Source organism: Xenopus tropicalis, chromosome 4 (assembly GCF_000004195.4).
Source record: "Xenopus tropicalis strain Nigerian chromosome 4, UCB_Xtro_10.0, whole genome shotgun sequence".
Lineage (NCBI taxonomy): Eukaryota > Metazoa > Chordata > Amphibia > Anura > Pipidae > Xenopus > Xenopus tropicalis.
This window is the reverse complement of record NC_030680.2, coordinates 10,107,046-10,129,941: the sequence shown is the minus strand read 5'-3', so window position 1 is coordinate 10,129,941 and position 22,896 is coordinate 10,107,046. Positions and strand designations below refer to the sequence as shown.

At 46.7% G+C, this 22,896-nt stretch overlaps 1 protein-coding gene across 3 annotated transcripts; it reads right to left on the bottom strand.

The window, feature by feature from the left end:
• Window positions 1-4,083: 4,083 nt before the first annotated feature.
• syt13 (synaptotagmin 13) lies at window positions 4,084-22,653 on the bottom strand. 3 transcript variants are annotated; one of them, XM_031900430.1, is made up of 7 exons: window positions 22,541-22,653; window positions 13,602-13,977; window positions 8,660-8,855; window positions 8,362-8,499; window positions 7,871-8,184; window positions 6,009-6,135; window positions 4,084-5,719 (listed from the first exon to the last, which is right to left on the bottom strand). In XM_031900430.1, exons 2-7 carry the CDS (start codon window positions 13,869-13,871, stop codon window positions 5,412-5,414), a joined length of 1,353 nt encoding a protein of 450 aa, XP_031756290.1. In that variant the 5' UTR covers window positions 13,872-13,977; window positions 22,541-22,653; the 3' UTR covers window positions 4,084-5,411. The 3 variants fall into 3 exon arrangements, with proteins under 3 accessions (XP_031756290.1, XP_031756291.1, XP_004913500.2); XM_031900431.1 differs by having other exon boundaries at window positions 13,602-13,880; XM_004913443.2 differs by lacking the exon at window positions 22,541-22,653 and having other exon boundaries at window positions 13,335-13,707.
• Between the last annotated feature and the right edge of the window lie 243 nt (window positions 22,654-22,896).

The window sequence follows — 22,896 nt, the reverse complement described above, 5'->3', positions numbered from 1 at the left end:
TCTTTTATTGGGTGGAAGAAAAGTGGTTGTATTTCCCCTTTAATGAGCAGGGGCTGCCATATTGCTTGCTGGTTTTTAAAGGCTTCTTTTATAGATTCCTACAAAACAGAGCCCAGAGCATAATAATGTTTAGTTTGCCTTTAGTTTTAACCCCACCCCCGGTGTATGGGCAGCTTAAAGGGGATACAAACCCAGCCATGATGCTGTCCCACGGCGCCCCCTAGTTTTGCTATAGAAGTTGCCAAAAAACATCATTATAGATGCAAGAAAATTCACCAATGAGAATTCTACTGATAAAAAACTTCATTATAAATGCAGAAGAAGTGACCAATGAGAATGCTGATTCCCAGCACTGTGTCAGGCCCCTTGCTGGTACCTTACATATAGAGATAATGATGGCATTTTCCCCTCATTATATGGCACAGGAATCAGACATGGGGATAAGGGCAGACTTGTTCAGTGCTGGGAAACTGGGTTTAATGCTCCCAACTCCAATTGCAGGAACAGAGAACATGGAGCCGGATTTATACAGATCAGCTGGGATTCTCATTGGACGGTTTTTCTCCCTGTGGGAGCTGCCATACCGCTTACCCAGCCGCCTCTGTACAAGGCCGATGCCCCCGACATATTTACAGCAGGAAGGCTTTGTGTACACAGTAGCGCCACCATATTACGGCCCCATCGGAGCACACAGTGAGCGGAATCCCTGCCCCCCCCCTCGGCCCTATCGGCGTGACATTAGCAGGGGCCCCGCTTCTTTGTATCCTGCAGGAAATGAAGATCTATTTGGTTTCGCAGCTTTAAATTGCCCTAATCAGGCCCTTTGTGCGAGTGTGTGTGTTTGTGCGCCGCACTAATGAGCCCCTAGCCCCGTCTGCGTCACTGTTTCCATGGAAACGCATCCTATTCTTTATACAGCAATCTGGTCTTGCTTTGCCGGGCAGGGGTTGGCTGGCTGCTCCCTGGTAGAGGTCACATTGACCTGCACATATACACAGATGCCCCCCCCCCCCCCCCTGTAGCAGCCATTAAAGGCTGGGGGTAGTCACTTTCAGGTTAGAGAGAAGCACTTGAGAACTAAAGCCACAAACACCTGCAACTGGGTAGTTACCCATGGCAACCAATAAAAATATTACTTTCATTGTTCTATTGGTTGTTGCTATTGGTTACTGCCCAGGTAAACAGATATCATGGCGTCTTCCTCGTTTACACAATGGAAAAAATTCCCACAATGCACCCAACAAACCCATCAAACGCTGGAACAAGGGAATGTAGTGCAATGATTGGCTGACATTGTTTGGATGCGGACCTATTGGGTTCAAGCTTGCTTTTAGGGCAAATTTTTGGTCAAAACCAGTATCATACTGGGGCCCACCAAGGACCTCAAGGGTTCCCATTGGCTAAACTGTGTGGCCACCATTGATGAATGAACCGAGGACCCACTAGGCCCAGGTATTGCAATCCAACTCTGTTTAGGATCCCATTTATGCTATGAAGACTTTGTATCAGTCATTCGCTCTAACTGACCGTCGGGTCCTGGAGTATCTAGAAGAGCAACTACATTTGGCTTCCTTGAATATCTAGACCAGTGCTGTCCAACTTCTGCGGTGCCGAGGGCCGGAATTTCTCTAGCATACATGTGGAGGGCCGCTAATGGAAGCCAGTTTGACCACTCCCCTTTTTGAAACCACACCCACTTCAAACCACACCTATTTTATCACAATGGTGGTAGCACAGCAAAATCCCAAATGCTTGGTCCTTACTGTGGGGATATCAACCATCATTCATATGTGGAAGAATTATGTTATATTAAGACACACCCTTAAATTCCATATGCCTCCTCCTCCCCTGTGGATAGCAGAGCAACCCCCAGTACATAATTATACACCTTAGGGACCATTTAATGGCTATTTCCAACTGCTAACAAACTCCCACAACAAACCCCTGCCAGGTTCACCTCCCACAAGCAGCATAGGGCAAGCAGAGTATGGCACACACAGGCAGCACTCTGCCTGTCCTATGCTGTCTGTGTGTGCCATACTCTACCTGCCCTATGCTGGCTGTATGTGCCATACTCTGCCTACAGTACCTATGTCTGAGGTGTGAAGAAGTGAACAATGTGGGTGATTACAGTCTGAGCCTGAGGTGTGAACACTGCAGGGGGTGAACAATGCAGGTATTAAAAGGTGTGAACAGTACAGGGGATTACATTTTTAAACAATACAGAGGGATTACAGCCTGAATCTGAGGTGAGAACCATGCAGGGGGGGCAGTTAATCTCAGTACTGATACCATTTAATGCTTACTCAAAGGTAAGCCATCAAAGCAGCCAGACAGGTGGGGGGCCACACAGAGGGGGTCGCGGGCCGCCAGTTGGACAGCACTGATCTAGACGGCAAACTGACTGTCCTCAAATCTCACCACGACTGACAGAGAGAGCAAATTGGCATTGTGGTCAAATCTCACCACAACTCACCTTCAGGTCCTGGAGTATCTAGAAGAGCAGCTACTTAAATGTCCCTCTAATTTTCCTTCTTACTTGGCTTCCTTCAATATCTAGAGAGCAAATTGACATTGTCCATAAATCTCACCACAACCGACCTTCAGGTCCTGGAGTATCTAGAAAAACAACTACTTAGATTGCACCCTGATGTCCTTCTAACTTGGCTTCCTTGAACCTACAGAGCAAATTGACATTGTCCCCAAATCTCACTACAACTGACCTTTGGGTCCTGGAGTATCTAGAAGAGCAACTACTTAAATGGCCCCCTAATGTCCTTCTGACTGGGCTTCCTTTCATATCTAGAGAACAAAATGACTTTGTCCTCAAAACTCACCTCAACCGACCTTCAGGTCCTGAAGTATCAGGAAGAGCAACTACTTAAGTGACCCCCTAATGTCCTACAGACTGGGCTTCCTTTCATATCTAGAGAACAAAATGACTTTGTCCACAAATCTCTCCACAACCGACCTTCAGGTCCTGAAGTATCTCGAAGAGCAACTACTTAAGTGGCCCCCTAATTGTCCTACAGACTGGGCTTCCTTTCATATCTAGAGAGCAAAATGACTTTGTCCACAAATCTCTCCACAACCGACCTTCAGGTCCTGAAGTATCTAGAAGAGCAGCTACTTAAGTGGCCCCCTAATTGTCCTACAGACTGGGCTTCCTTTACTATCTAGAGAGCAAAATGACTTTGTCCACAAATCTCTCCACAACCGACCTTCAGGTCCTGAAGTATCTAGAAGAGCAGCTACTTAAGTGGCCCCCTAATTGTCCTACAGACTGGGCTTCCTTTCATATCTAGAGAGCAAAATGACTTTGTTCACAAATCTCTCCACAACCGACCTTCAGGTCCTGAAGTATCTAGAAGAGCAGCTACTTAAGTGGCCCCCTAATTGTCCTACAGACTGGGCTTCCTTTCATATCTAGAGAGCAAAATGACTTTGTCCACAAATCTCTCCACAACCGACCTTCAGGTCCTGAAGTATCTAGAAGAGCAGCTACTTAAGTGGCCCCCTAATTGTCCTACAGACTGGGCTTCCTTTACTATCTAGAGAGCAAAATGACTTTGTCCACAAATCTCTCCACAACCGACCTTCAGGTCCTGAAGTATCTAGAAGAGCAGCTACTTAAGTGGCCCCCTAATTGTCCTACAGACTGGGCTTCCTTTCATATCTAGAGAGCAAAATGACTTTGTCCACAAATCTCTCCACAACCGACCTTCAGGTCCTGGAGTATCTAGAAGAGCAGCTACTTAAGTGGCCCCCTAATTGTCCTACAGACTGGGCTTCCTTTCATATCTAGAGAGCAAAATGACTTTGTCCTCAAATCTCTCCACAACCGACCTTCGGGTCCTGAAGTATCTGGAAGAGCAACTACTTAAATGTCCTCCTAATTGTCCTACAGACTGGGCTTCCTTAAATATCTAGAGAGCAAACTGACATTGTCCTCAAATCTCATAACAACCAATCTTTGGGTCCTGGAGTATCTAGCAGAGCAACTACTTCCTTTTGAGCCTACCCTCAAGTCTCCTGAAGGAGGCCTGTAATGAATGTTATAAAACAATATGCTTCACAAATAGATTTAGTTTTTATAATGTTTATTAGTGAGCAACATGGACCTAAAGTTTAATCTGACCGCAAGCAACCCAAGCTGTGAGCCCCAGGCCGATGGCCCGAAGCAGTAGTGATAAATGCCTGCTACAGAACTACTGAGGAGAACTACTGAGGGTACAATGAGCAAAGGAGGTAACATAATAATGAGCAGTTGCTCCAGGTCTGGTCACCCATAGCAACCAAGGCTGCCTGCCCTGTGTACCTTAACGTTATGGAGAAATATAAAATATCCATGAGTAGATACATGCAGCATACATGGCGAAATTGAGAAAATCTTCACTTTTTATTGTTGGAGACCTGGAGCCCATGGGACATTCTAACACTGTACATCTCGGTTCCTTTAGATTAATGATTATTGTGCTTTATTGGTTCATACCCCACCTTTAGAGACTAAACTTTGGTCAAGGCACCCCCTTATCTCATAACAAATCACCCTAACTGGCCTTTTGGCCTCTACCACTGCTCCTGGCCACCCCCCCCCCCGCCCCCCCCGCCTATAGATTAGAAACCACTGTGCTAGATCATAGTTCTAGACCACCTTGTAGTTGCTGGTCTACTTGTCCTGTCAAGGTTTAATCTTTGATGGATGGCTGCAGTGTGGGCGGAGCAACGCTGTTAGGAAACCACCCTGATTGCACATGTTTATGGGCTGAAATCCACCCCTAGTGGCTCTGTCAGGCATTTCCCATTCAAGTCAAAGTAAAAGAAATTTCAGCTGAAAAGTGCCATCAGCTTGAACCTACTTGACCATTCAGATGTTCCCCTTCCAAAATTTTGGGTCACGGTTGGGTACCAACCACATCCCTATCAGAACCCAACTGATTCTCCTCTTCAGCCGCCAACAACTGTATAAAATGAAAAAGCTCTGGACGAGCAGTTCTGCCCAAGAAGGACCTAGGTACGGACCCCAGGAAGGGCAGAACATTGGTGAAAGAGGAGTAAAGATAAACCTGAAGGTTGAAGTTCTGCCGTTGACCAAAGGATGCAATTTCCTATCTCTATTAACCACGAAGATGGTTATATTATGGGGTGTTGGTGATCTAGAATCTCAGTTCATCAAGGCTCATCAAGCTTTAAGTTTTAATGGGCTCCTGCTTGATGACCCTATTATTAATGAAGATCTCTCGTACCGAAACACACAAATATGGCTATAAGGTTATGGCAAGCTTGTGAAAATGGGGGGTTACTGGTATTAACCTGACATATCTGGCAAATACAGGTGGCGCAAGCAAGGGAACTGTTGACCAGGTGGGGAACATTGTGCCCGGCTTCATACTTGTGGCTGGACAATATGGTCATGTGTTCAAACGGTGCCAGAAGGCTATTTGTCTTCTAGGGTTATTCATCATTTCTAGCCAGTGGTTTTTCCCAGTACCGGTCCATTCTGCACCCAAATTGCACGTACCCAAGATGTGGTTCCCACTCCTATCGGGCTTCACGCAGACCATCTGCAGCTCCACATAAACATCTCCAAGCAATTCTTGGGGAACCTCAAACATAACCATCTCGTTCCAAACTGGGTTAATCATGTGCTTCGTGCGCTTGGTCTGTTTCTTCTTCAGCTTCTGCGATTGGTGCTTGAGGATGACCTTAATGGATAGATCTGTGAGGAGGAAAGCAAGGGAATGTACCACCAAATTCTGCAAGACTTTTTATAGAAGGACATAAGATCGTAAACCCAAGATATGGAGATTCCACCTCTGTCTTAAGGCGGGATCTACCAACAAATTCTGCCAGTAGTCCAAAGACCAGTTATAGAAGGACATAAGCCCAAGAGATGGAGATGCCACCTCCATGTTTAATGAACTCTAGGACTGGTGATAAGCCCCACTCAGCAGATAAACCCGTGAATACATATGAAATTGTAGCTACCCCCCCCCCCCCCGCCTTACCTTTACCCAGCAGGTTATTATACTGGTCGCAATGTATATTCCTGGCTTTTATCACAACAACAATAAGCCGGCTGGCCGCAGGGAGGTAACTCAGGGAGAGGAGAACCTCGCCAGAACCTTCTAATTCCTACAAGAAAATAAAGATTACTATGGACACGTCTATGAAGTCTTTCCCATTTTAACTGTATCTACAAAAACTGTCGGCTTGGGCAATATATTTTGGAGCCTAGGGAGATACCATTTATTATCATTGCTAGGGATGTCCGTATGTATGGAAAAAAACCCTTTCATGTAGACCAAGAGACCATGTAGACCAGAAGATGAGAAGAATCTTCTGGTCTACATGGTCTCTTGGTCTACATGAAAGGTTCAGCCAAGGGAACATCTTCTCATAAGCTCGTCTTGCTAAAGGTGGCCAAATGGGCCAATTGTAGCTGCCGATATCGATCCCTTGGACCGATTCAGCAGCTTATTGGCCCGTGTAGGGGCAGGAACGAGGGGGCCTGCACGACCGATATCTGGCCTGAAATTGGCCAGATATTGATCGGGCAGGTTAAAAGATGTAGTCGGATCGTGGACAGCATTGGTTCGTCCACTTGTTTGGCAAGGTCATTAAATGAGTAGACCTTTGGCCGAGTTGGGCTGATTAGATCGCTGGCCCGGGGGCCAAAGATAGGATCACACCAAGGACCTACAGAGGGCTGTCAGTCCATGGTGGCAGAGAGGCAGGTTCCCAGTGTCCAGATAAACCTATCTGACTCTATCTAAATAATGGACTTTTGCTTTAGCCAAGAGTCAGAACAAAGAAACAATAGGAAGGGGTTGTTTATACAGACCTCTCTATTTAAACTAACTCTTTTAATTACAGGGGGAGCGTTAAGTGTGAACCCAAAACAATGTTTTATAAAAAAAAAAAAAAAGGCTTCTATAGGGGTATACTTCCCCTTTAACCTTTATCTGATGAATGTTTATGACACCTTTACCCAGGAGGCCAGGCAGTATCTTCCTGCTCGTTTGCAATTGATTGGATCCTCCGGCATTTGACTAAATCTATTATAGCAGGTTATTAAATTGGGAGAGGAGCCTCGCAGAAGGCAGCTATAAATACCCTGCCGAACGCCTCGCTTCCTACCAGTGAATCAGACTCTGCAGAGCTTCTGGTCTCTGGGGCGTCTCGTGACGCAAAGCGAGGTTCCTGCTCCCTTAAATAAAGGCGAAGGCGCCGGCCAATGAGAGCCTCGGCGGGTCCCCTGCTGGCTGATCCTGTCTTGGCTCAATGATGAAACATTCTCGTTTTAATAAGCGATACAATCATGACATTAAAGGGGAACTAAAGCTTCTATACCAGCCCTTTAGTAGGGAATATCTGTGCCCCTGAAGATGCCTTTGCAGCTCCCCTTCTGCCTTTCTATTAGTTTACACCACATACACTGGGTCCATAACTTAAGGTGCCCATACACGGGCCGATAGTAGCCGCCGATATGGGTCCCTTAGACCGACTCGGCAGCTAATCGGCCGGTATAGGGGCACTACCGACGGACCTGCCCAACCGATATCTGGCCTGAAATCGCCCAGATCTCGATCAGCCAGGTTAGAAAAATCTAGTTGGATCGGGGACCGCATTGGCTCGTTGATGTGGTCCCCGAACCGACTGCCGCATTGCCACCAATATAATTCAATCGTTTGGCCCCAGGGCCAAAGATCGAATTAGCCTACATGCTCCCCGATATCGCTCACCCGCAGGTGGGGATATCGGGTGAAGATCCGCTAGCTTGGCGATGACGCCAAGCGAGCGAATCTTGACGTGTATGGGGACCTTTACTCGATGCAAAAGTAAAAGAGTATAAAACCAATGTACTGACCTTCTCTGGAGGTCTGAGGTCCACCCACCGAGCTGCTCCAAAGGGAACCCCTAGATTAGCCAGACTCAGGGTGATTTCCCCGGCTACCTGGTGCCTGGAGTAGCGGTCACAGTGCCTCAAGGTGAGTGTTAGCTCAGCCTCTACTCGTTCCTCCTCTGATAAGGGGAACAGCAGAGCCTCGTCCCAAACTGTATGTGGGGTCCTATTCATCAGCGAGGTCTGGGCTTCTGTTTGCCCACCATTGCTGGTGAGAGTGCCCACGATGTAGCTGTGACTCCCAGAGTCCTCCTCTTTGGTAAGTGGGCAACCAACAGCTGAAGAACAACACAAACAGGGCGACTGAACATGATGTATCTGCTGCCGACCCACCAGAAGAAGACCTGGACCTGGCAGGGCATCAGTATGAGGAGAAGGGGCTTGAGGGAGTTGGATCTGCTGTACCTACTGACTCATAAAGCTGCCCTACCCTGAGACCCCCCTCACCAACCTACCTTCTAGGAAAGACACACACAGTTCTCTCTTCTGGTGGTCGTACCCCAGGGAGTAGCGCAGCTTTGGGATGTGGTTGAGGCTTTGGCTGAACTTCTCCTCATATTCATTCTCAGGGGCCAGAGATTCCTCGTTCTTCTCTACAACAAATATACAGACACAAAAAGGCTTATGCAGTGGTTACGTGCCCCCCAGGCACCTCCCATAGGGGCTCCCCCTCTATGGTTATGCCATATGAGATGCCAACCCTGGAGGCCTCAGATTAAGGGTTGGTTTGGGGATCATCTTATTATGTGATACCTGAATTTATCTTCTCTGAAATGGTTTCCACCTTTCCCTGTGGTTCCGTCTCCCCTGACTTTTCATCCTTGTTTTCCTTCGAGGTTTCTTCTTTATCGCCCCCTAGTGTGGGGCAGGGCTCCTTGCTTCTGTAGATGTAGGGAAAGCGCAGTTTGGCTTGAGGGTGAACCAGCTCAGTGCACTTGTATATACTCATCTGTTGGGGAGAGAAGAGCAGCCAAGAGCCCGTCAGAATCTGATCCCCCCATTGTAAGCAGCAGTTCTGCCCTACTTTATGGCTGAGATTCTAGCTATCTGTATAACAGAGCATTCTGTCACAGTGGCACAGATCCTATCTGATCCCCCCCATTGTAAGCAGCAGTCCTGCCCTGCTTTATGGCTGAGATTCTAGCTATCTGTATAACAGAGCATTCTGTCACAGTGGCACAGATCCTATCTGATCCCCCCATTGTAAGCAGCAGTCCTGCCCTGCTTTATGGCTGAGATTCTAGCTATCTGTATAACAGAGCATTCTGTCACAGTGGCACAGATCCTATCTGATCCCCCCCATTGTAAGCAGCAGTCCTGCCCTGCTTTATGGCTGAGATTCTAGCTATCTGTATAACAGAGCATTCTGTCACAGTGGCACAGATCCTATCTGATCCCCCCATTGTAAGCAGCAGTCCTGCCCTGCTTTATGGCTGAGATTCTAGCTATCTGTATAACAGAGCATTCTGTCACAGTGGCACAGATCCTATCTGATCCCCCCATTGTAAGCAGCAGTCCTGCCCTGCTTTATGGATGAGATTCTAGCTATCTGTATAACAGAGCATTCTGTCACAGTGGCACAGATCCTATCTGATCCCCCCATTGTAAGCAGCAGTCCTGCCCTGCTTTATGGATGAGATTCTAGCTATCTGTATAACAGAGCATTCTGTCACAGTGGCACAGATCCTATCTGATCCCCCCATTGTAAGCAGCAGTCCTGCCCTGCTTTATGGCTGAGATTCTAGCTATCTGTATAACAGAGCATTCTGTCACAGTGGCACAGATCCTATCTGATCCCCCCATTGTAAGCAGCAGTCCTGCCCTGCTTTATGGCTGAGATTCTAGCTATCTGTATAACAGAGCATTCTGTCACAGTGGCACAGATCCTATCTGATCCCCCCATTGTAAGCAGCAGTCCTGCCCTGCTTTATGGCTGAGATTCTAGCTATCTGTATAACAGAGCAATACGTTATTAGAAGTAGAGCAGTGTTGGAAGAAGGGATTTGCTCATATTATTAAGAAGCAGTAACATCGCCGGACTGAGCAGAGATTTCTATTTACAAGAAATGACATGTGTTATATTTTTTTCCATGAAAAGGAAGAATTATTATCTGCCATAAGTGGCCCTTGAAGATTCCCTGCGGGTTTCCTATAATGAATTTCTGACGTGACTCATCTTCATGACTGGGATGGAGAGACCCTTCCGGATGGAACATATCAATGAGCTGGGATTCCGGATATTCTCCATAGGGGAAAACTAGGCTCTTACCGATATAATGAGGGGGTTTATATGACCAGGTCCTGTCTGTGACATGCCAACACTGTAATGGGCACAACTGCCCAACATTCTGCCCAACCTTTCACCGGGTGCAAATGACACTGGATTTATAGATAGAAAGTTCCACCGATCTCCCTATCTGTCTCAGGAATGCTAAGGCAAATGGGTGAGCAGTGAAAGGGTTAACTCATGGCTGATCCAATGCTGAGGCTGAAGGGCCAATGCTCCTACATCACAAGGACACTGTGTAAGGTCGGTATAGGGGGCAATGTGATGACTATAATACAGGAATGGGATCTGTTTTCTGGAAACCCGGTTTCCAGAAAGCTCCACATTTTAGGAAGGTTAATCTAAGACAATTTGCATTTGGTCTTCATTTTTTATTATTTGTGGTTTTTAAATCATTTAGCACTTGGCAATTTCAGGGGCTATCTGGTTGCTAGGGTAAATATAACCTTAGCAACCAGGCATTGATTTGAATGAGAGACTGACATATGAATAGGAGAGGGGCCTGAATAGAAAGATACGGAATAGAAAGTAACAGTAACAATAAAACTGGAGCCTCGCAGAGCAATAGGCTTTTGGCTGCCGGGGTCAGTGACCCCCATTTGAAGAGGCAGAAGAAGAAGGCAAATGATTCCAAAGCTGTAAACGTTTTAAATAAATACAATTGTGTATGTAGAAGTTGGAAGAACCAGTTCTGTAGTCTCCCCCCCCCCATTGAGTCTGCAGGGCAAATCTACATTAACAGAACCCTTTACCCTCTATTTGCGCTTGAAAAACAAGAAGAAAACATCGCAAACCTATTTCAGCAGGAACGGCCTGAGCCTCAGCTTCTAATCCTGTGGCAAGGAGTTGGGGTTCACTCCCCTTTTCTGAATCCATGTCCCCCGGTATATTAATTGTTTAACATAAACCTACCCCCCCAGGGTCGGACTGGGCCACCGGGACACCGGGAAAAATCTCGGTGGGCTCTGGCCCTAGTGGGCCCCAGCGGCCTAGTCCGACCTTTGCCGGCGCTCCCCCTACTGACTGTTCCTCCCCGACGCGTTCAATTTATATGCGCTCGGGGAGGACGTCAGGCGGGGGCCCTGCGGGGGGGGGGGGTTAGGGGACGCGGCTGGGGCACCTGCAGGGCCCCTGGGGCAGGAGCCCCGGTGGGCCCTGCACCCCCAGTCCGACCCTGTACCCCCCTATATAGCTCAGCCATTGCACCCCCAAGCTCCCCGGTGTTGGCATCCCAGACTATAATGGGTTAATTCCATATAATGAGGGGAGCTACACGGAGGATTTCTCCATTCACGGAACGCGTTGCTTGGAAACTGTTCTGCCTGAAGGGCCCGCAGTCTGATCGCCTTTTGAAGTGATGTTCTGGGGCCCCCGATTGCCAGCGGAGCTCAAGGGGCTTCTGGGTTCACAGCGGAAGAATGAGACCCTTGAGCGACTGGCGTCTCCGGTTAAATAATTCACGGTTTCTCTGTTGTTTGTTTGGTTTCTGTCCTCAAGGGCCCCGACCCACATTCACAGGAGCCACGCGGAAAGCTGTATCTGTATTAACTGGGCTGCCAGTGGAAATGACTTTTTAACGGTTAAGTTCCCCTTTAATAAAGGGACATTTGCCCCACAATTTACCCTTTACCCATGCACAATTGCACCTGTCCTCCCAGGATCCCATATTGTGCAGCTGGTTGGACTGGAGTGGCCCCAGGCAGGGGGGCCAAAAAGCTTTTATATTTATCCCACATCCCAGTATAAGGGCCCTGAGTAAGTGCTTGGTGGGGACCACAATATATAAATATATAAAAAAAGCAAAATAATTCATGAACTACAAAAAAAAAGACCAATTGCAAATTGTCTTAGACAGTCACTGGCTACATCATAGGTTCATGAGTTGATTTTTGGGCTAATTAGGGGCAACGGGTTTAATTGGGGGGATTCAATCACTTGGTTCCCAGGCCAAAAGCCCAGGAATAACGGGCCAATGAAGGATGATGATGGAAATGTCTATGGTGAGAGTCCCTAGCCAATGGGATTTAATAGAAATATCTCTGATCCCTGGCCAGATATGGTTGGGTAGGGTCTTTTGGAAATATCCACGGGGCAATAATCTACCTACTTGGACTGGAGTGGCTAATGTGGGCCCCTATATGGCCACTACCTGCCATTAGTGATGAGCGAATCTGTCCGCACAACGGAGCCACCAAGGTAAGACGTCTCCTTTGATTGGATAGTTAATAACGGGATTTGCCAATTAAAGGTCAGATACTCCCAGGAGAATTCTAATCAATATACCCAAGTGCAGAAGAGCTTCCTATAAGCCTTAGCGCAAAGCTATAGCTCCCTAGTATCTCTGTATAACGACTGGGAACACTAATTGCCCCGTTACATGTGTGCCAGGGGCGTGTCTCTCCATATAGACAAACCTATTAGCCTTTATTTCCCCAGCGTAGGGGCAGATTCTCAGCCTGTGTTTATCCATAAGCCTTAGAGACTCTCCCCCCATATGTATAGTCACGATTCTCCCTGTACATAGTAAGCTGTACCCCCATACTGTACTGTCTAAGGGAAACACTATGGCACCTCCTACCCATATGTATAAATACAAATATACAGAGAAGGAATGTTCTGGGCACACAATAAGCTGTACCCCCATACTGTACTGTCTAAGGGAAACACTATGGCACCTCCTACCCATATGTATAAATACAAATATACAGAGAAGGAATGTTCTGGGCACACAATAAGCTGTACCCTCATACTGTACTTGTATTTATACATACAGGAGGGAGTTGCCATAGTGTTTTAATGAGACGGGACAGTATGAAGGTAGAGCTTTGTGTGTCCATAATATTCCTCTTCTGTATGTTTCTTTATATACATATGGTGGGTGGGAGCTTCCACCAATATTTATAAATAATATCATATAAATGTTAAGTTTCCTCTGAACCCAACAGAAGGCAGGCTGAATGGGCGGGGGTTTGTTTATACAGCAGATAAAAGACAAACAGCAGGGGGGTAATTACAGGACGCAAATAAATGTGCTGCAGATTTAAGTGAATAATTCCCATTCTCTTCCAGTCTCTTTAAGATTTCCCATTCCCAGGAAAGAGATGTTACCCCCCAATACCCAGGGACACAAGCTGCACATACCGGTTGTCCTGGTTGGAAGAGATTTGCCATTGTCACCGGAGTGCCATCCCCACCTGCCCAGGTGTATTTCTTCCTCTTCAGGCAGCTGTATAGGAAAACCGAACTGCACAGAGCCAAGAAAATCCCAAGAACGGTCCCCGTAGTGACCCCCACGGCTATTATGGGCAGCATTGTAGGGGGGGGCAACAAAGTGCCAGGAACTTTATATTATTGCCCTAGTGTCTGTGCCAAGGTTCCAGGTAAGGTGCCCACTGCCCATGGCTGTACCTGCTCAGGTAGCCTGTCGGTTCCAATGGGAGATGCCAGATTCCTGGAATGCCAAGCCAGCCGGGCACAGATGGGCAAGGGAAGCTTATGTCTCGTCTGTACAGCGGCTTTCAGTGAATTGGGCTCTTGCTCCCTCTCTCCAGGAGAAAGGGGAGGGGGCTCTATAGACGTCAGGTAACCTGCCGGGGCTGCTGTGTGTGTTCTATGGCTTCCACCCTCAGGCTCCGGGCTCCTTAGCGTATCCCAGCGGGACTGGAAATTCTGCTTCATTAGTCGGATCTGGAACGTCAGGGAGGAATGAATGATCTCTTACCCTATGGGATCTGTGCTGCACGGCTGCTCCCACTGTAGGGACATATTTATTCCATCGGAGATTCTGTAACAACATAAACATAAAGGGGAACTTAAACCATGAAAGAAAATGTCATTCCCAGCATCCGACCTAATATAAACGGCTTTAACAGTCTGTGTAATTGCCACTGAAGGCAATATCCGTGTTTGTCCATATCTTTCCTCTAGATCTGACTCTTGAAACAAAGTAGCAGATGGCCGTTATCTTCCAGGTCTGTTAATCAGCTGGGGTCTGCTACATGTGTTTAGGAGTCAGAACCAGAAGTGAAGGGAATATAAAAGGGACCTAGATCTTCGAGAGCTGTATGGTTCCAATCAGAAATTGATGGACTGCAGCTTGCAATAAACGCCTTTACAGGTATGGGATCCCTTATCCGGAAACCTGTTATCCAGAAATCTCTGAATAATGGAAAGCCTATCTCCCATAGACTCGATTTTAATCAAATAATTCAGATTTTTAGAATTGATTTCCCTTTTCTCTGTAATAATAAAACAGTACCTGTACTTGATCCCAACTAAGATATAATTACCCCTTATTGGGGCAGAACAGCCCTATTGGGTTTATTTAATGGTTAAATGATTCCCTTTTCTCTGTTATAATAAAACAGTACCTGTACTTGATCCCAACTAAGATATAATTACCCCTTATTGGGGCAGAACAGCCCTATTGGGTTTATTTAATGGTTAAATGATCCCCTTTTCTCTGTAATAATAAAACAGTACCTGTACTTGATCCCAACTAAGATATAATTACCCCTTATTGGGGCAGAACAGCCCTATTGGGTTTATTTAATGGTTAAATGATTCCCTTTTCTCTGTAATAATAAAACAGTACCTGTACTTGATCCCAACTAAGATATAATTACCCCTTATTGGGGCAGAAAAGCCCTATTGGGTTTAATTAATGTTTTATTGATTTTTTTAGTAGAGATCAGAATTATGGAATACTCTTGGTCCCAAGCATTCTGGATAATGGGTCCTATACCTGTATATTGAGGGCTGCTATTATAATAATGGGCCCTTGCCTACAGGGACCCCAGTCAGCTGGATGTTAAGTAGAACAATAAAAAAAAATTGCTGCACTCTGACAGTTATCCCCCTGATTCGCCCAAGGAATACCCCCAATTTTGAGTCTCCTTTGATCCCTCCTCTGCCTTGGGGCCTCTGATTGGAGCACCTACTTAATGGTGTCCTGTGCATGCTGGGAACTGTAGTCTAGGAATATCAGGGGCAGAGATAATCCTAACGCAATATCATCCAACAACACTATTTTTTCCCCAGCCTGCCCTATGGGCAATTGACTGCCTGCTGTTTGATCACGTGATCAGGCCTGGGGGGCATTTAGCTTTATATCCACCCATATAATATTTGTTAATGTTTATGGTTCAACAAACAAATATGTCAAAGTATTGCCATTGCTTTATTGCAAGCACTGTCTATAGCAGCGGACTCCCAGCAGACTTAGTAGTGTGCTGTGGTTCAACAATACCTGTAAGGCCGCAGGCTGTAGAGCTATATGATATTGCCAGCACTGGAAATTGAATACTACTGAGTGCAGCAAATGATAGAAGCCATGCAGCGCCATCAGGTGGCTGAAAAGGGGTATTGCCATAGAGACAGATAGGATGTGAGTCTTCCAGTAAAGGGGATATAAACCCAGCCAAGATGCTGCCCCACTGCGCCCCCTAGTTTTGCCAAAAAAACAATTATAGATGCAAGAAAATTCACCAATGAGAATTCTACTATCAAAAACGTCATTATAAATGCAGAAGAAGTGACCAATGAGAATGCTGATTCCCAGCACTGTGTCAGGCCCCTTGCTGGTACCTTACATATAGAGATAATGATGGCATTTTCCCCTCATTATATGGCACAGGAATCAGACATGGGGATAAGGGCAGACTTGTTCAGTGCTGGGAAACTGGGTTTAATGCTCCCAACTCCAATTGCAGGAACAGAGAACATGGAGCCGGATTTATACAGATCAGCTGGGATTCTCATTGGGGGATTTTTTCGCATTTTAAAGCAGTCGCTGGCTGTGGGGATTTGGGGGAAAGTTTTATTGTGCAATATTGCTTTAAGAATACAGCCCTGATGTTGCTGGACTACAGCTCCCAGCATGCCTCACCCTTCATTATATGTTACATTATTCTGGGATGTGTAGTCCAGCAACAACTGAGTAATATTTGGGTGAGCCGCGCTGTGCAGCAGGGTTTATATCCCCTTTAAATATATTTAGTTACAATACTGACCCTATCAAGGCCTGGGAGGTACAGGGTGCAGCCTTCCTACACAGGGCATTGCAAGAAATTATTCTCAAAATGTGGCCTTGTCTGATGTGAGAGCAGCGCCACCTTGTGGTTATTTTCTGTACAACAGCTCAGCCCTGCACAGCTGATTCACCCCAACAACAAGCCTATTATTACTGGGGTTTTCAGGGAGTTGTTATTCAAGAGCTGCTGAATGGAGGGGCGTGCAGGTTGGACACCCTTGATTATATATTTATAAATACTGGGCAAATTTGCACCAGGGCAGTTACCCATGACAACCAGATGTTTGATTTCACTGTTCTACTTCCAGCTGGTTCAAAAAAGCTAATCCCTGATTGGTTGCTATGGGTTACTGCCCAGGTGCAAATTTGCCCAGTGTTTATAAATGATCTGCTGTTGGCTCCACCCAGTTTTTCTAACCTTGGACCACAATTATATGGTTTTATAGCCTATTTGGCTGGGATAACAGGTGAAAACACCAGCTCGATTGGCTTTAGAGCATGGGGTACATAGGACTCTACACACTAGATGGACTTTCGCTATGTGGAAATATCCTTGGGGTGTAGTGCAACTACAACTCACTTACGCTGTGTGCAAAGTAATATAAAGAATGGACGCCGGAAGGTTCTTTTGCGGTGAAACATAAATCAACTTGTTTATTGTCCCGGACAATTAGCCCACAGGGTTATTGCAGATAGAAAGAGAGGAGATAGAAACAGAGGATGCCAGTTATGTGGTAACTAACTCTCCAAAGTTTGGGGACCTTAGTATTAATATTGAAAGAATGGTAGTAGTTTAAACTAAGTGAAATCTGATTTGCTGTTGTTGGCTCCGCCCACTTTTCTACATTTGGGACGTAGTCGCCCAGTGACAAACTGTGCAAAGGTTAGGAACCCTGGCATTAAACCAGTAAAATTCAATAGGTGAAATCTGATTGGTTGTTGGTTGCTCCGCCTACTTTTCCAAACCTAAAACTGCAGTCCCCTAGTGACCAACTGTGAAGAGTTTGGGGACCCTGGGGTTAATACTGTGAGAATGGCAGCAGGTTGAATTTCCCCATTAAAGTCAGTTGGTGAAATTTGACTGTTGTTGGCTGTTGTTGGCCCCTCCCACTTTGGGTCATTCAACAAATGTGCTGTTTGATTTGGGGTGACCCCATTATTATGTTATTCATTTGGGGGGTGTAGCTTCAAAGCTGTAAGTGTGGCAGCAGTTTGAAAATCTTCTCTGTCAAAGTCAATGGAAAAATTGGGGGGATCGGAGCGGCGCCATAAAAAGACGGGGGGATCCCTTAGAAAAGCAACGTGCTCCCCTATAGGGTGAAGAAGTGTGGGGAGTTTGGGTGTTGTACCCCTAAAACGGTAGGTGGAGTAGCGTTTAGAAAATGGGGGGCGCTAAGAATAATAATAAGAACTAGAGAGGTACATTTCCTGAAGAAAATGTGAGTGGTGCTTGCCGTGGCAAAACTCGTGCCCCAATATTACAATGTTTCCTTCAGTTCTCTGTGACAATTGCCCCTGCTGGGGCAATTAACCGCCCACCCCTCAGAAAAGTCATAGCACCCCATTCCCGAATAAGCCGAACGGTTTGACACCTCATTCATGGGTCTACGACAAACTGGGGTTATTGCCCCCTGCTGGGGCAATTAACCGCCCACCCCTCAGAAAAGTCATAGCACCCCATTCCCGAATAAGCCGCACGGTTTGACACCTCATTCATGGGTCTACGACAAACGGTGGTTAATTGCCCCCTGCTGGGGCAATTAACTGCCCACCCCCTAGAAAAGTCATTGCAACCCTTTCCTGAATAAGCCGCACGGTTTGACACCTCATTCATGGGTCTACGACAAACGGTGGTTAATTGCCCTCTGCTGGGGCAATTAACCGCTCACCCCGGGGGCAATTAACCGCTGACGCCTTAAAAAAGTCATAGCACCACATTCCCAAATAAGCCGCACGGTTTGACACCTCATTCATGGGTCTACGGGGGGCAATTAACCGCTGACGCCTTAAAAAAGTCATAGCACCCCATTCCCCAATAAGCTGCACGGTTTGACACCTCATTCATGGGTCTACGACAAACGGTGGTTAATTGCCCCCCTGCTGGGGCAATTAACCGCCCACCCCTCAGTATGGTCATAGCACCCCATTCCCGAATAAACCGCACGGTTTGACTTCTCATTCATGGGTCTACGACAAACGGTGGTTAATTGCCCCATGCGGGGGCAATTAACCGCTGACGCCTTAAAAAAGTCATAGCACCACATTCCCGAATAAGCCGCACGCTTTGACACCTCATTCATGGGTCTACGACAAACGGTGGTTAATTGCCCCCCTCCAATAACCTCCAACCCCTCAGTATTGTCATAGCACCCCATTCCCCAATAAGCTGCACGGTTTGACACCTCATTCATGGGTCTACGACAAACGGTGGTTAATTGCCCCCTGCTGGGGCAATTAACCACCTACCCCTCAGAAAAGTCATAGCCCCATTCCCGAATAGGCCGCACGGTTTGACACCTCATTCATAGGTCTACGACAAACGGTGGTTAATTGCCCCCTGCTGGGGCAATTAACCGCCCACCCCTCAGAAAAGTCATAGCACCCCATTCCCGAATAAGCCGCATGGTTTGACACCTTATTCATGGGTCTACGACAAACGGTGGTTAATTGCCCCCTGCTGGGGCAATTAACCGCCCACCCCTCAGAAAAGTCATAGCACCCCATTCCCGAATAAGCCGCATGGTTTGACACCTCATTCATGGGTCTACGACAAACTGGGGTTATTGCCCCCTGCTGGGGCAATTAACCTCCCACCCCTCAGAAAAGTCATAGCCCCATTCCCGAATAGGCCGCACGGTTTGACACCTTATTCATGGGTCTACGACAAACGGTGGTTAATTGCCCCCTGCTGGGGCAATTAATCGCCCACCCCCTAGAAAAGTCATAGCACCCCATTCCAGAATAAACCGAACGGTTTGACACCTCATTCATGGGTCTACGACAAATGGTGGTTAATTGCCCCCTGCTGGGGCAATTAACCACCCACCCCTCAGAAAAGTCATAGCACCCCATTCCCGAATAAGCCGCACGGTTTGAAACCTCATTCATGGGTCTACGACAAACGGTGGTTAATTGCCCCCTGCTGGGGCAATTAACTGCCCACCCCTCAGAAAAGTCATAGCACCCCATTCCCTAATAAGCCGCACGGTTTGAAACCTCATTCATGGGTCTACGACAAACGGTGGTTAATTGCCCCCTGCTGGGGGCAATTAACTGCCCACCCCCTAGAAAAGTCATAGCACCCCATTAGGACTGTTCTGCCCCAATAAGGGGTAATTATATCTTAGTTGGGATCAAGTACAGGTACTGTTTTATTATTACAGAGAAAAGGGAATCATTTAACCATGAAATAAACCCAATAGGGCTGTTCTGCCCCCAATAAGGGGTAATTATATCTTAGTTGGGATCAAGTACAGGTACTGTTTTATTATTACAGAGAAAAGGGAATCATTTAACCATTAAATAAACCCAATAGGGCTGTTCTGCCCCAATAAGGGGTAATTATATCTTAGTTGGGATCAAGTACAGGTACTGTTTTATTATTACAGAGAAAAGGGAATCATTTAACCATTAAATAAACCCAATAGGGCTGTTCTGCCCCAATAAGGGGTAATTATATCTTAGTTGGGATCAAGTACAGGTATTGTTTTATTATTACAGAGAAAAGGGAATCATTTAACCATTAAATAACCCCAATACGGCTGTTCTGCCCCAATAAGGGGTAATTATATCTTAGTTGGGATCAAGTACAGGTACTGTTTTATTATTACAGAGAAAAAGGAAATCAGATTCAAAATTCTGAATTATTTGATTAAAATGGTGTCTATGGGGGATGGGCTTTCTGTAATTCGGAGCTTTCTGGATAACGGGTTTCCGGATAAGGGATCCCATACCTGTATTTTGAATATTCTTGTGCAAATGAAGTTTCGCACTTTTATTTGTATTCGTTCTGCGGTTTTATTCCTTCGTGTTTTTTTACATTGGAGTCTTTTAATAAGTAAGTAATTTGTGGGTTTTTCAAGAGAGAAAAATCAACAAATATGAATTTAGATAAATCTGCCGGTAACTCGGCCCAGTAACATGGTTCCCTGATTCCCTTCCATATCGGCCTCTGTGCATCCCATGTTTGTATCCCCGCGCCACTTTTCCCAGTGAATCTGATCTATTTTCCTCTCTTAATCAGGTCCCGTCGGTTGGTTGTGGCGACACCACCTGCCCAGAGCCGCCGACCCCTGGTACCAACATCTGCCAGGTAAGTAGTAAAGGAACTATTTTATTTTCTGAGTTAATTAATGATAATGAGCTACAGAACTATAGTAAGTTGATCCCATAACTCAGCGTTTTTCAACCACTGTTCCGCTGTTGCCTGGTGTGCCGTAGGCAGGGCCGCAATTTTTACTTTCAAAGGGGGCCCGGCGATGCTACAGTTTTTCTTAGTAGCTCGGGCCCCCTTTAATAAAATCCGGGCCCTGTCATTGGTTGCGCCCCGTGTGTACGGGTGACGTCAGTACGCACGGGGCGCAACGTTATAAAAGGGCCTGTGTGCGGTCGCGTGTAGGCAGAAGTGCAGAGGCGGCGCGCGTGAGGGGAAGATGCTGCTGAAGCCGCCGAAGAGCAGAAGTAAAATGCTGCTGGGCACCAATGTATTAGGGGGGGCCACGGGGCACACTGACTTATGGGGGCACTGCTGCTGGGCACCAATGTACTAGGGGGGCACTGCTCTTGGCACCAATGTACTAGGGGGGCTGGCTCTTGGCACCAATGTACTGGGGGGCACTGCTGCTGGGCACCAATGTACTAGGGGGGCACTGCTCTTGGCACCAATGTACTAGGGGGGCTGGCTCTTGGCACCAATGTACTGGGGGGCACTGCTGCTGGGCACCAATGTACTAGGGGGGCACTGCTCTTGGCACCAATGTACTAGGGGGGCACTGCTGCTGGGCACCAATGTACTAGGGGGGCACTGCTCTTGGCACCAATGTACTAGGGGGGCACTGCTCTTGGCACCAATGTACTAGGGGGGCACTGCTGCTGGGCACCAATGTACTAGGGGGGCACTGCTCTTGGCACCAATGTACTAGGGGGCACTGCTGCTGGGCACCAATGTACTAGGGGGGCACTGCTCTTGGCACCAATGTACTAGGGGGGCACTGCTGCTGGGCACCAATGTACTAGGGGGGCTGGCTCTTGGCACCAATGTACTAGGGGGGCACTGCTGCTGGGCACCAATGTACTAGGGGGGCACTGCTCTTGGCACCAATGTACTAGGGGGCACTGCTGCTGGGCACCAATGTACTAGGGGGCACTGCTGCTGGGCACCAATGTACTAGGGGGGCACTGCTGCTGGGCACCAATGTACTAGGGGGGCACTGCTCTTGGCACCAATGTACTAGGGGGGCACTGCTCTTGGCACCAATGTACTAGGGGGGCACTGCTGCTGGGCACAGAGTTAAATTTTTTAACATTTTCTAATGGTGGTGTGCCTGAAACAAGTGTGCCTTTGCCCAAAAAAGGTTGAAAAACACTGCCATAACTAATCGTATCGCTCTTCATCAGGAGGAGCCAGAGCAGGTTGCTGAGCCTGGCGAGGAGATTGAGGTAAGCATAAGGCTAATAGAGAGGGATAAGTACAAATCAAAGTCCCTTATCAGCCAATCGGCTTATTTACAACAGAAATCATACAACCTCGCTCATCTCTTTCATTTCCCTTTCTTACCCAGGAGCGCCCAGAAACACCCGGGGCTCAGACTCGCCAGGTAAGAAGGAATAATTGTTTCTGCTCTCTTACACTTTAGCAGCCATATTAATGTCATTCCTACCGTGTCCCTTTGTCATATTTATACCCTGTCTCAAAATCCTCATTACTACATTGAATTGATCTGATCTGGGCCTTTTCTATTTCTTAACCAGGAGGAACCAGCTGAGACTCCCACTGACACTAACACCTGTCAGGTAAGTAAAAGAGAAAACGGCGCCACTCAGTATTATATTACTTTCCTTTATACAAGTTTTATCTCAGAATGATTTATGGGGCTAAATTAATACAATATTATTCTTTTTTTCCCCAAAACTAGGAGGGAGCAGGCGACGCTCTGCCGCAGGTAAGCAGCAATGGGCACAATATGTTACGTTTATATGTTGTGTTGCGCTGCAATAAGGAGTTTAACTGAACTGAGTTTAATCCCCTTTTTCTGTATTCCCATTAGGACTGTCAGGAGCCTGAAAAGAGCCAAGATGACGTAAGCAGAAAAAATACCTTTTACAAACTTTGCGTTCAGTTGCGCTGTAAAATATTTGTTTCTGATCTTCTCTCTGTTTTATCCAGGAAGAACATCATCATTCGTCAACATTCCCCTTCCACCATTGCTATCACTGCAAGGTAAGCAGAAAATAATCAATGAACGGAAAAGTGCAATTAAAGACATTGTAAAGATTTGTTTTATCATATTCTGTACTGATCTGAGTTTCCTTATCTTAACCAGGAGAATCGAAGGGGCATGCCTCCGTGTCAGCCCATCAGACTCTTTGGGGTAAGCAGCAAAGACAATTATATTACAATTTCCATCCCGGCATCAGATCGCCCTACAGAACATTCACTTTAGCATCTTCTCT